General features: G+C 38.9%; 1 protein-coding gene across 5 annotated transcripts in view; it reads left to right on the top strand.

The window, feature by feature from the left end:
- PDE1C (phosphodiesterase 1C) overlaps window positions 1–14,172 on the top strand; it is a gene marked incomplete at both ends in the record, with an annotated part of 554,085 nt that overhangs the window by 436,668 nt on the left and 103,245 nt on the right. For all 5 annotated transcript variants that reach the window (XM_082846111.1, XM_082846114.1, XM_082846113.1 and 2 more), the window contains 3 exons: window positions 9,822–9,935; window positions 11,742–11,924; window positions 12,857–12,923. In XM_082846111.1, coding sequence (XP_082702237.1) covers window positions 9,822–9,935; window positions 11,742–11,924; window positions 12,857–12,923 — 364 coding nt within the window. The remainder of the gene's footprint in view (window positions 1–9,821; window positions 9,936–11,741; window positions 11,925–12,856; window positions 12,924–14,172) is intronic.

The following is a 14,172-nucleotide window of genomic DNA, read 5'->3' as shown; positions in this document are numbered from 1 at the left end:
AATTTTTTTTTAGATTCCATATATATGTGTTAGCATACAGTATTTGTTTTTCTCTTTCTGATTTACTTCACTCTGTATGACAGACTCTAGGTCCATCCACCTCACTACAAATAACTCAGTTTCGTTCCTTTTTATGGCTGAGTAACATTCCATTGTATATATGTGCCACATCTTCTCTATCCATTCATCTGTTGATGGAAACTAGGTTGCTTCCATGTCCTGGCTATTGTAAATAGAGCTGCAATGAACATTGTGGTACATGACTCTTTTTGAATTACGGTTTTCTTACGGTATATGCCCAGTAGTGGGATTGCTGGGTCGTATGGTAGTTCTATTTTTAGTTTTTAAGGAAAATCCACACTGTTCTCCATAGTGGCTGTATCAATTTACATTCCCACCAACAGTGCAAGAGTCTTCCCTTTTCTCCACACCCTCTCCAGTATTTATTCTTTGTAGATTTTTTGATGATGGCCATTCTAACTGGTGTGAGATGATATCTCACTGTAGTTTTGATTTGCATTTCTCTAATGATTAATGATGTTGAGCATTCTTTCATGTGTTTTTTGACAATCTGTATATCTTCTTTGGAGAAATGTCTATTTAGGTCTTCTGCCCACTTTTGGATTGGGTTGTTTGTTTTTTGGATATTGAGCTGCATGAGTTGCTTGTATGTTTTGGCGATTAATCCTTTGTCAGCTGCTTCATTTGCAAATATTTTCTCCCATTCTGAAGGTTGTCTTTTCGTCTTGTTTATGGTTTCCTTTGCTGTGCAAAAGATTTAAGTTTCATTAGCTCCCATTTGTTTATTTTTGTTTTTATTTCCATTTCTCTAGGAGGTGGGTCAAAAAGGATCTTGCTGTGATTTATGTCATAAAGTGTTCTGCCTATGTTTTCCTCTAAGAGTTTGATAGCGTCTGGCCTTACATTTAGGTCTTTAATACATTTTGAGTTTATTTTTGTATATGGTGTTAGGGAGCATTCTAATTTCATTTTTCTACATGTAGCTGTCCAGTTTTCCCAGCAGCACTTATTGAAGAGGCTGTCTTTTCTCCACTGTATATTCTTGCCTCCTTTATCAAAGATAAGGTGACCACATGTGCGTGGGTTTATCTCTGGGCTTTCTATCCTGTCCCATTGATCTATATTTCTGTTTTTGTGCCAACCATACTGTCCTGATTACTGTAGCTTTCTAGTATAGTCTGAAGTCAGGGAGCCTGATTCCTCCAGCTCCATTTTTCATTCTCAAGATTGCTTTGGCTATTCGGGTTCTTTTTGTGTTTCCATACAAATTGTGAACTTTTTTGTTCTAATTCTATGAAAAATGCCAGTGGTAGTTTGATAGGGATTGCATTGAATCTGTAGATTGCTTTGGGTAGTAGAGGCATTTTCACAATGTTGATACTTCAAATCCAAGAACATGGTATATCTCTCCATCTATTTGTATCATCTTTAATGTCTTTCATCAGTGTCTTATAATTTTCTGCATACAGGTCTTTTGTCTCCTTAGGTAGGTTTATTCCTAGATATCTTATTCTTTTGGTTGCAGTGGTAAATGGGAGTGTTTTCTTAATTTCACTTTCAGATTTTTCATCATTAGTGTATAGGAGTGCAAGAGATTTCTGTGCATAAATTTTGTATCCTGCTCCTTTACCAAATTCATTGATTAGCTCTAGTAGTTTTCTGGTAGCATCTTTAGGATTCTCTATGTATAGTATCATGTCATCTGCAAAGAGTGACAGCTTTACTTCTTCTTTTCCGATTTGGATTCCTTTTATTTCTTTTTCTTCTCTGATTGCTGTGTCTAAAACTTCCAAAACTATGTTGAATAAGAGTGGTAAGAGTGGGCAACCTTGTCTTGTTCCTGATCTTAGTGGAAATGGTTTCAGTTTTTCACCATTGAGGACGATGTTGGCTGTGGGTTTGTCATAATGGCCTTTATTATGTTGAGGAAAGTCACTCTATGCCTACTTTCTGGAGGGTTTTTATCATAAATCAGTGTTGAATTTTATCAAAAGCTTTTTCTGCATCTATTGAGATGATCATATGTTTTTTCTCCTTCAGTTTGTTAATATGGTGTATCACGTTGATTGATTTACATATATTGAAGAATCCTTGCGTTCCTGGGATAAACCCCACTTGATCATAGTGTATGATCCTTTTAATGTGCTGTTGGATTCTGTTTGCTAGTATTTTGTTGAGGATTTTTGCATCTATGTTCATCAGTGATATTGGCCTGTAGTTTTCTTTCTTTGTGACATCTTTGTCTGGTTTTGGTATCAGGGTGATGGTGGCCTCGTAGAATAAGTATGGGAGTGTTCCTCCCTCTGGTATATTTTGGAAGAGTTTGAGAAGGATAGGTTTTAGCTCTTCTCTAAATGTTTGATAGAATTCGCCTGTGAAGCCATCTGGTCCTGGGCTTTTCTTTGTTGGAAGATTTTTAATCACAGTTTCAATTTCAGTGCTTGTGATTGGTCTGTTCATATTTTCTATTTTTTCCTGGTTCAGTGTCAGAAGGTTGTGCATTTCTAAGAATTTGTCCATTTCTTCCAGGTTGTCCATTTTATTGGCATAGAGTTGCTTGTAGTAATCTCTCATGATCCTTTGTATTTCTGCAGTGTCAGTTGTTACTTCTCTTTTTTCATTTCTAATTATATTGATTTGAGTCTTCTCCCTTTTTTTCTTGATGAGTCTGGCTAATGGTTTATCAATTTTGTTTATCTTCTCAAAGAACCAGCTTTTAGTTTTATTGATCTTTGCTATTGTTCCCTTCATTTCTTTTTCATTTATTTCTGATCTGATCTTTATGATTTCTTTCCTTCTGCTAACTTTGGGGTTTTTTTGTTCTTCTTTCTCTAATTGCTTTAGGTGTAAGGTTAGGTTATTTATTTGAGATGTTTCTTGTTTCTTAAGGTAGGCTTGTATAGCTATAAACTTCGCTTTTAGAACTGCTTTTGCTGCATTCCATAGGTTTTGGGTCATTGTGTTTTCATTGTCATTTGTTGTAGGTATTTTTTGATTTCCTCTTTGATTTCTTCAGTGATCTCTTGGTTATTAAGTAGTGTGTTGTTTAGCCTCCATGTGTTTGTATTTCTTACAGATTTTTTTCTGTAATTGATATCTAGTCTCATAGCATTGTGGTCAGAAAAGATCCTTGATACGATTTCAATTTTCTTAAATTTACCAAGGCTTGATTTGTGACCCAAGATATGATCTATCCTGGAGAATGTTCCATGAGCACTTGAGAAGAATGTGTATTCTGTTGTTTTTGGATGGAATGTCCTATAAATATCAATTAAGTCCATCTTGTTTAATGTATCATTTAAAGCTTGTGTTTCCTTATTTATTTTCATTTTGGATGATCTGTCCATTGGTGAAAGTGGGGCATTACAGTCCCCTACTACGATTGTGCTACTGTCGATTTCCCCTTTTATGGCTGTTAGTATTTGCCTTATGTATTGAGGTGCTCCTATGTTGGGTGCATAAATATTTACAGTTGTTATATCTTCTCTTTGGATTGATCCCTTGATCATTATGTAGTGTCCTTATTTGTCTCTTATAATAGTCTTTGTTTCAAAGTCTATTTTATCTGTTATGAGAATTGCTACTCCAGCTTTCTTTTGATTTCCATTTGCGTGGAATATCTTATTCCATCCCCTCAGTTTCAGTCTCTATGTGTCCCTGTGTCTGAAGTGGGTCTCTTGTAGACAGCATATATATGGGTCTTGTTTTTGTATTCATTCAGCCAGTCTATGTCTTTTGGTTGGAGCATTTAATCCATTTATGTTTAAGGTTATCAATATGTATGTTCCTATTACCATTGTCTTAATTGTTTTGGGTTTATTATTGTAGGTCTTTTCCTTCTCTCGTGTTTCCTGCTTAGAGAAGTTCCTTTAGCATTTGTTGTAAAGCTGGTTTGGTGGTGCTGAATTCTCTTAACTTTTGCTTGTCTGTAAAGGTTTTAATTTCTCTGTCGAATGTGAATGAGACCCTTGCTGGGTGGAGTATTCTTGGTTGTAGGTTTTTCTCTTTCATCACTTTAAATATGTCCTGCCACTCCCTTCTTGCTTGCAGAGTTTCTGCTGAAAGATCAGCTGTTAACCTTATGTGGATTCCCTTGTATATTATTTGTTGTTTTTCCCTTGCTGCTTTTAATTCTTTCCTTTGTATTTAATTTTTGATAGTTTGATTAATATGTGTCTTGGCATGTTTCTCCTTGGTTTTATCCTGTATGGGACTCTCTGTGCTTCCTGGACTTGATTAACTATTTCCTTTCCCATATTAGGGAAGTTTTCAACTACAATCTCTTCAAATATTTTCTCAGTCCCTTTCTTTTTCTGTTCTTCTTCTGGGACCCCTATAATTCGAATGTTGGTGTATTTGATGTTGTCCCAGAGGTCTCTGAGGCTGTCCTCAATTCTTCTCATTCTTTTTTCTTTATTCTGCTCTGCAGTAGTTATTTCCACTATTTTATCTTCCAGGTCACTTATCCGTTCTTCTACCTCAGTTTTTCTGCTATTGATCCCTTCTAGAGAATTTTTAATTTCATTTATTGTGTTGTTCATCTCTTTTTGTTTGCTCTTTAGTTCTTCTAGGTCCTTGTTAAACGTTTCTTGTATTTTCTCCATACTATTTCCAAGATTTTGGATATCTTTACCATCATTATTCTGAATTCTTTTTCAGGTATACAGGCTATTTCCTCTTCATTTGTTAGGTCTGGTGGGTTTTTGCCTTGCTCCTTCATCTGCTGTGTATTTCTCTGTCTTCTCATTTTGCTTAACTTACTGTGTTTGGGGTCTCATTTTCGCAGGCTGCAGGTTCATAGTTTCTGTTTTTTTTGGTGTCTGTCCCCAGTGGCTAAGGTTGGTTCAGTGGGTTGTGTAGGCTTCCTGGTGGAGGGGACTAGTGCCTGTGTTCTGGTGGATGAGGCTGGGTCTTGTCTTTCTGGTGGGCAGGTCTACATCTGGTGGTGTTTTGTCGGTGTCTGTGGCCTTATTATGATTTTACGCAGCCTCTGTGCTCATGGATGGGGTTGTGTTCCTGTCTTGCTAGTTGTTTGGCACAGGGTGTCCTGCACTATAGCTTGCTGGTCGTTGATTGGAGCTGGGTCTTGGCGTTGAGATGGAGATCTCTGGGAGATTTTCACCGTTTGATATTATGTGGAGCTGGGAGGTCTCTTGTGGACCAGTGTCCTGAACTTGGCTCTCGCACGTCAGTGCCACAGCCCTGATGCCTGGCTGGAGCACTAAGAACGTGTCCTCCACATGGCTCAGAATAAAAGGGAGAGAAGAAAGAAAGAGAGAGAGAGAGAAAGAGGAAGGAAGGAAGGAAGGAAAGAAGAAGGTAAAATAAAATAAAGTTATTAAAATAAAAAATAATTATTAAGAAAAAAAATTTTTTAAGTAATAAAAAAAAAATGGACAGACAGAACCCTAGGACAAATGGTAAAAGCAAAGCTATACAGACAAAATCACACACAGAAGCATACACATACACACTCACAAAAAGAGAAGTAGGGAAAAATATATATATATTGTTGCTCCCAAAGTCCACCTCCTCAATTTGGGATGATTCATTGTCTAAAGGCGGGAAGGAAGGAAAGAAAGAAAGAAAGAACAAAGGTAAAGTATAATAAAGTTATTAAAATTAAATATTAAGAAAAAAATTAAAAACCATGGACGGATAGAACCCTAGGACAAATGGTGGAAGCAAAGCTATACAGACAAGATCTCACACAGAAGCATACACATTCACAAAAAGAGGAAAAGGGGAAAAAATCATAGATCTTGCTCTCGAAGCCCACCTCCTCAATTTGGGATGATTCGTTGTCTATTCAGGGATTCCACTGATGCAGGGTACATCAAGTTGACTGTGGAGATTTAATGCACTGCTTCTGTGGCTGCTGGGAGAGATTTCCCTTTCTCTTCTTTGTTCGCACAGCTCCCGGGGTTCAGCTTTGGATTTGGCCCTATTTCTGCGTGTAGGTTGCCTGAGGGCGTCTGTTCTTCGCTCAGACAGGACGAGGTTAAAGGAGCCGCTGACACGGGGGCTCTGGCTCACTCAGGCCAGGGGAAGGGAGGGGTACGGATGCGAGGCGAGCCTGCGCGGCAGAGGCCAGCGTGACTTTGCACCAGCCTAAGGCGCGCTGTGCGTTCTCCCGGGGAAGTTGTCCCTGGATCCCGGAACCCTGGCAGTGGCGGGCTGCACAGCCTCCCCGGAAGGGAGGTGTGGAGAGTGACCTGTGCTCGCACACAGGCTTCTTGGTGGCGGCAGGAGCAGCCTTAGCGTCTCATGCCCGTCTCTGGGGTCCGCGCTGGTAGCCGCGGCTTGCGCCCGTCTCTGCAGCTCCTTTAAGCGGTGCTCTTAATCCCTCTCTCCTCACGCACCAGGAAACAAAGAGGGAAGAAAAAGTCTCTTGCCTCTTTGGCAGCTCCAGACTTTTCCCCGGAATCCCTCCCGGCCAGCCGTGGCGCACTAGCCCCTTCAGGCTATGCTCACACAGCCAACCCCAGTCCTCTCCCTGCCGACCGGAGCCTGAGCCTCAGCTCCCAGCCCCGCCCGCCCCGGCGGGTGAGCAGACAAGCCTCTCAGGCTGGTGAGTGCTGGTCGGCCCTGATCCTCTGTGCGGGAATCTCTCCGCTTTCCCCTCCGCACCCCTGTGGCTGAGCTCTCCTCTGCGGCGCGGCTCCAAAGCTTGCCCCCTCCACCACCCGCAGTCTCCGCCCACGAAGGGCCTTCCTAGTGTGTGCAAACCTTTCCTCCTTCACGGCTCCCTCCCACTGGTGCAGGTCCCGTCCCTATTCTTTGGTCTCTGTTTATTCTTTTTTCTTTTGCCCTACCCAGGTACGTGGGGAGTTTCTTGCCTTTTGGGAGGTCTGAGGTCTTCTGCCAGCGTTCGGTAGGTGTTCTGTAGGAGCTGTTCCACATGTAGATGTATTTCTGATGTATTTGTGGGGAGGAAGGTGATCTCCACCTTTTACTCTTCTGCCATCTTGAAGCTCCTCCGGTCATGAGTCACTTTAATTGGAGATTCATGAATCTATCCTCCTTGAAAGATCACTGTCCCACAGTTGGCCTTAAAGTTTTTTTGTTTTTGTTTTTATTTTTGGAAAAGCATATTAATGATGAAATCTTGAGCTTGTCCACAACTGAGAATGTATTTGTTGGCTTCACATATACATGGCAGTCCTAGTATACATAGGTAGATATAGATATCTTGAATTATACCATATTATTTTCAAAAATTGGTGTTGTTATTAAATTGCTTTTTGATATTTGGCATGGTTGAAGTCTTATGGCCAGCTTGAATTTTTGTTACTTTGTGAGTAATATATTTTTTTCTCAACAGTTTTCGCCTTTTTTAAAAATTCTTGGAGATAAAAAATTACAACTGCATATGTTGGATTTCTTTTTCTGGTTTTATTTGATCCCTTTTCATCTGCTTATAAAGGTTTTTCTTCAGTCTAGGAAAACTTATTTGATTAAAGCTGCTTCTGTTTGTTTATTTCTTATTTCCCTTTTGTAGGAAGATAGAATCATCTGGTTCTTACTTCTGTTAGTCTTGTAGTTTCCGTCATCATTTTTTATGTTTTGTCTTCTCCTCTCAGGTTTTGAGAGCTGAGATGGGTCCTATTAGGGATTCATGTCAATTCCTGGTAGAATCTTTAAGCCCCAAATCAAGGGAGAACATTTTTAGGAAGTTTAAACTTACCCTCATTTTTCCTTGCCAGTGGAGAGTCAAAACAGGCTGGGGGTAGTTGGGCTTCTGGAGGTGAGAGTCAGAATTGGAGGCAGACTTAGCCAGGAATGTGTTTTGCTAAAGAGCTTCCATTTCTTATTTGGAACAACTCTCAGGCTTGCTTCTGCAGTCTCCCCATTGTTTGGCAGGCTGGCTGTCCACTGTGTGTGAGGGACTTGATAAACCCTTCCATGCCAACTCCCTGTCTCGCACTGCCTTTGAAACCAGAACACTTCCTAGTGCTGCTACTGGGATCCACAGGCTAACCCTCACCTCCAAGCCTGCAGAGGCCTCTGCTGATTTCCTTTGCATATTTCCCTTTTGCATGTTGGAGATTCACAAGTCAGGTAGCCACTACCCTCAGTCTAATTTCCTCTGTATTTTACATCACTGAAATTCCTGGGAATTTATTTTGTATGGCCGACCCTCTTGCCTACTTTTTAAGGGTGATCCTGAGTTTTTCCTCTTTCCTTATTGTTGATCATTTTCATGTAGATCTGGAGGGGAATAGTTTATGCCTTGCAGAGATGTTGACCTGTGCTCTCTTATAAATGCAAATCTGAGGATATTTTGAAGTCAGGAAAGTGGGAGCACCCTTGGGAAATGGAGACTTGATAATAATCTTAAGTATCCTGATAGCATGTTTCTCTCTGGTTACCTCTGATGACCAAGGTCACTGAATAACAACAATGACAATAATGATAACAAATGCCTTTTAAAAAAACAACGGGGAAATGGGGGAAGTTGTTCAGAGTACAGACTTACAGTTGTAAGATAAATGAATTCTGGGGATCTAATGTACAACCTGGTGGTTATAGTTAGCAAGTACTGGTTTTAAGTATTGTATACGAAAGTTGCTAGAATAGTAAATCCTAAATGTTCTCACCAGGAAAAGAAATTAAATTTATGAGGTTTTGGCTGTATTAACTAGCCTTATGTGGTAGTCATTTTGCAACATATATGTGTATCAAATCATCATGTTGTATAAGGACACAATGTTATATATCAATTATATTCAGTAAAGCTGAAAAAAATTACCAATCGTAGGTCACATGGTTGATGTGACTACATCAGTATCAATTTGATTGAATCTTTATATCAACCTAGGAAATTTGGTGGTTGCGTCTTCATTTTATAGCTGACATTCAGCTATTGCCTGGGATTGCAGAGCTAATACTATGTGATGTACAATTCAAACCGAAGGTTGTCCTCAAAGTTTCTGTTCTTTGCTGGCTGTCAAAGAGCCTGAAGAGTTGTCCAATCTCCATATCTCTGTGGTATTTACAGTGTTCCCAGTTGCTGGTCTTTGATAATCTGTTGGCATTTTATTGCTCTCATATGTACCGAGTCCTCCTCTGTGGGGATAGTGTTCATATACATAAGAGGAGAGCATGTTTTATTGTTTCTCTTTTACTGTCTGGAACTCTTGACTAGCAGTGGAAAAGGTCTTGTCCTCAGTACCTTGGTTCGTCATCCATCCTCCTTAAAAAAAACAAAAAACAAAACTAGGGTATTTATCTGCTCCTAGAGGAATTCTTCCTGTCCAGTAAAAGTTTGTCTTCATGTATTCCTTATGGAACCCTCTGTGGTCTAAGTCTCCTCATCTGTCTTGGAACATGTGTGGGCCATGGGACTGCTATTCTCTATGGTCACAGCTGAACAAAGTACCTGCAACATAGCAGGATCTCAAGCAGTGTTTGGTGATGTTGTTGCTGGTCATGCTTTACTACATACAGTTAGGACCAAAAAATACGAAAATCAGAAGAGAAGCAAAATCACTGATAATTTAGGAAACTCTTAGCAAGATAAAAGGTAGTTAGAAAGTGTTAGGGGCTGTCAGTGCCTGGTAGATGAGAATATTTTTGTTCTTGATTTAGAGTGGAAAAAATGTATTTATTTTATAACTTGCTTCTTTGAGAAATACTGGTCAGTTCCATCATTAGGTTTATATTTTCCTTTCAGATATATTGGGATAAATAAAAATATTTAATGGCTGTAAACTGTGTCCCTCTAATTGTAGGATTATCTTTGGTTTCCTCTAATTGTTTTTCCTCTATTCTAATTGAATCATGTCTTTTCCCCCCAGGTTACGATCTTTGGTCAAACAATTAGAAAGAGGGGAGGCTTCAGTGGTAGACCTTAAGAAGAATTTGGAATATGCAGCCACAGTGCTTGAATCCGTATACATTGATGAAACCAGGTAAGCTAAAATGACAAGTTGATGTGGTAATATAAATTTTCTGTTATATGGCTTTTCTGAAACGTCCACCATGGCATGTAGGAGGTAGCATTCAAATGATTGGTCTTGGAGCTTTAGTTTTCACAAACAAATGGGGTAGATTTGGATATCACATATCCTCTGTACATGCTCATTTATAAAAAGGAGCTAATAGAACTTACCTCTCACATGCCCGTTATGACAGTGAAGTAAGAAAATGTAAGAGGAAAAAAAGTGATTTTAAAAAATCTTACCAGATTTTTAATCAAATGTGAAGTTCAACTGGAATTATTGAATATTATTCATCTCAGCCTAAAAATTATGTTCATGTTTTAATTCACGTTATCTATCTGTAAATGGAAGCTCCTGAAGGGATGGAGAAGCATTTGTTCTCTTAAACACCCAGTATTCCTCCCTTAATCCTTAGGTTTGTTATTGATTTACTTAGCAGACCCTCTCCACTTGAATTATCCGTAAATACTAAAGCACTTCCGGTTACTATTGTAAAATGAATTTGAAAGTAACAAAATTGCTTTTCTTTAGAAAAATGGGGAAATGGTAAACATGAAAGGCTTTCTTCTTTTTTCTACTTCAGACAAGCTTCTCTGTTAGTATTTGTGTTGTATTACTTTGCTATGCCAAATTCCAATCCAAAAGGATTTCCCAGTAATCTAAGAATCGTGTGGCTTGGTTTTCGGTGATATGCTTGGTTCCTAATTTAAGGAAATTTGATACCGTAGTTTTTTCCCAGATGTTACATTTTTCTCCCCTACCTCTCAATTGATGGGTCTAAAGAGAAAAAAAACAAAACAAAATTTTCCATTGACACCTGTTTTTACTGCTTATTTTTAGTAGTGCTTAGTGTAAGTATAAAATACAATATTCAGAGTTTTATTGTAATTTATTACTACTTCTGTTCTAGCCTGACCTATGAACACATTTGAAAAATCTGCTGAGCACACCTGACAGATGACTTAAATCACTGTGCTCAAATAAAGAACTGCATTGTTTTGGAAATTTTGCTTAAATTTAGACATTTAAGTTTCTGTAATGTCCTAACAAACTAGAGAGAATAGCAGTTGATATTATTTGGGTTCATTACTTCAGAGGACTGGGTTAATGTGATTTGGATAATACTTTGCAAAATCTTTCTTTTTCTTTTTTAAAATTTATTTTTATTGAGATATAATTGACATGTAACACTGTATAAGTTTAAGGTGTACAGTGTGTTGACTTGATATATTTATATATTACAATATGATTACTACTGTAGCGTTAACTAACACCTAATTATTATTTTTTGTGATGGGAACTATTAAGATCTAGGCTCTTAGCAAGTGTGAAGTTTATAATACAGTATTGTTGTCTATAGTTTTTAAGTGCCATTATTTTTAAGACAAAATAATGCCACATGGCCATCTATGAAATAAACCTCCTGGTGAATGCATTTTAAAATGGAAGGTTTAGATTCCATTCAAATTCCACAAATCATCTAGGAATAAAGATACTGGGTGCTCCTGAGTGCAGTGTGTCTCAGACCTACGAAGCCTGAGATAAAGTATCTTTGACTTTCTCTGATTCCTTTGTTCCTTTGTCCAGCCTGAAACAAACAAAGGGTGGGCTTTCACAAGCCGTGTCTAAAAGGTGCTGGATTTTTTTGTGGCCAATTTATTTTGGTTTCTTTGCACCTGTGTATGCAGGTGGGGTGGAGAGTAGGAACAGCTGCTTTGAACAGAGAGCTCTAAATTCAGATTTAATCTGTGTCCTGGTTCTGTTTCTTGGGTTCAGGAGACTCCTGGATACGGAGGATGAGCTCAGTGACATTCAGTCAGATGCGGTGCCTTCTGAGGTCCGAGACTGGCTGGCCTCCACCTTTACACGGCAGATGGGGATGATACTCAGAAGGAGCGAGGAGAAGCCGCGGTTCAAGAGCATCGTCCACGCAGTGCAAGCTGGGATATTTGTGGAGAGGTAAAGATGGCTGTCATTCAGTGACCAAAGCAGCAAAAGGGACACCAGTTTCTAACAACCAAAGGCTTTGCTTTGATGTAGTTTTGGTATCTTTATAAATGCTGAAAATTCTGGGTGGAAACAGGCAGTCTTGAATGAGAGATGGCAAAAACATATCTCCGCAGCATCGTTAGGACAAGCTTTTGCCTTTGCTTTGAATTCTTTTTGTTAATGTTAACTAGAGAAGATTTAGTTTGAGTTGAGTCTCTAATTTTTAAAGAAGGACGTCTCATCCATCATCATTTGACACATGTGGATGATCTCTGCATTTGGAACAGGTCAGGGATGCTTTGTTGAGGGTATTGAGCCAGGGAGGAGTTCATTCAAGGTGTTTGAGTTCCCCATGACACTTTCCAATTTTGTAAGTCACTTTGCTCTCTGAAATTAAATTGCCCCCCTTCCCCAGAAATGGATTCCAGAAATCGATTTATTCTTCCTACAACCCTTATCACACAATTACACATTTTAGAAATGCCATGGTCAGCTCGAAGTTCTCTCTAGTTTTTGACAGTTCTAAAGAACAAGCTCTTCTAAATAGGTTGCCCATAGGAGTTCTTTTTCAGGTTAAAGTACTACACTACATACTGTCCGTGCTATACTGTAATTCACTTCCAGCAGAACAGGAGACCCATTTTAATAATTTAATTTCCAATTTGGGGCACATAGACTTAATTTTTTTTATTTCCAATGCTGTACATGTTTGGGATTGCTTTCATTTCATCTCATAGGCCACTTGAATGACTATGAAAAAGGTTATAAAAGAAATTTTAGGTTCCGTGGGTCCATCAGATGACATGACTTCTTGTTATTTGTCAATACTGGTATAAGTCTGTGGCCTGCTAATTCTTCTTTGTAAGACATAATATTGCATTTTTCCCTTCTGACTTTGCCAGAATGTATAGACGAACATCAAACATGGTTGGACTGAGCTACCCACCAGCTGTTATTGAAGCATTAAAGGTAATACCAAGGAAAAGGTCTTACAATGTTCAAGGTACCTTATAAAAAGTACAGTTAAATTTCTTGTTAGAAAATAAGAAATTTTCATTTACAATTCTATTTACAGTTTTCCTAGTCATTCCTGACTTTTTCCCTTCATTATCTTTTTGCTATTCGTTCTAACAGTATCACTATCTTTTCAGCCTTTGTACTGCCAAATTTTTAAAAAATTGAACTCTGTTTGGTTTCATTTCTTTCTACTCTCTTGGAGTGGTTTAGTGATCTGTATAGTGATCTGGCATTATGAGACTCAGTCTGACTTCGGCCGTAGGAGATCAAATTTGTCCTGGTTATAAATATTCAACATTAAGAGGATCTTTGGTGATTATAATTCTACCATTATCTGCTTACCTGCTCTATATCCATTTTATAGATGAAGAAACTAAGACTCAGTGAGACTAAAAAAAAAAAAAGACATAGAGACAGAACTGAGGTTTGATACCAGAGTTCCAGGCACGTAGTAAGCTAAGTTCTCAGTAACATATTACTGTATGAAAGTATGTCCTCCAGAGCCCTTGTCCTCTTCATATATCCTACTGTCTTCCCAAGCCCCTCACTGAGCCCAGAAGTTCCATGGGAAGTCACACAGATGCTTGAGTTTAAAGGGGCTAAATACTGCAAGATGACTCCCAATCAGACAAGCTCTTGGAATTGTATAGAGTATCTCTAAGAGCCCCCAAGTAGATGTATTCCTGTAGAAGTGTGTTCATTCAGACCCATTGGTCTAAGGATATCCGAGCTGTGCTGAAGCTGATTTGACTTCTGGATTTGAAGGAGGGGCCGTGCTAAGGTTCAGGACCACAGAACTGGTTGACATTGCCTGGTGCCTACACAGGGAGCTGTGTCAACTTGCTCAGGGGCATCCCAGCATTCCGACTCTTCTTAAAGCTATTTTAGTCTTTCTCTGAAACCTGAAAAGTGTATTCCTGATGAAATTTTCAGAAGATAATTTAAATTCCCTTTTCACAGAATCAGAGGTGGGAGTGCTTCTTGATCAATTTAATGTCAAGAGAGGGCCCTTGAGGGTCATTTTGCTTTATATTTCATAGTCCCTTTCTCTTGACTCAGAGACATTCACTAGCTGAATTTGGGAGACCCTATATATTCAGATCCTCAGTTCTCCATTTTATGTTTCTTCTTAAGTCATCTAGCACAGCAGTCCCCAAACTTTTTGGCACCAGGGACCAGTTTCATGGAAGACATTTTTACA

Source organism: Leucopleurus acutus, assembly GCF_964270905.1.
Source record: "Leucopleurus acutus genome assembly, chromosome: 9".
NCBI classification, from domain to species: Eukaryota; Metazoa; Chordata; class Mammalia; order Artiodactyla; family Delphinidae; genus Leucopleurus; species Leucopleurus acutus.
The sequence above is the reverse complement of the archived record's forward strand: the minus strand, read 5'-3'. Positions and strand labels throughout refer to the sequence as shown.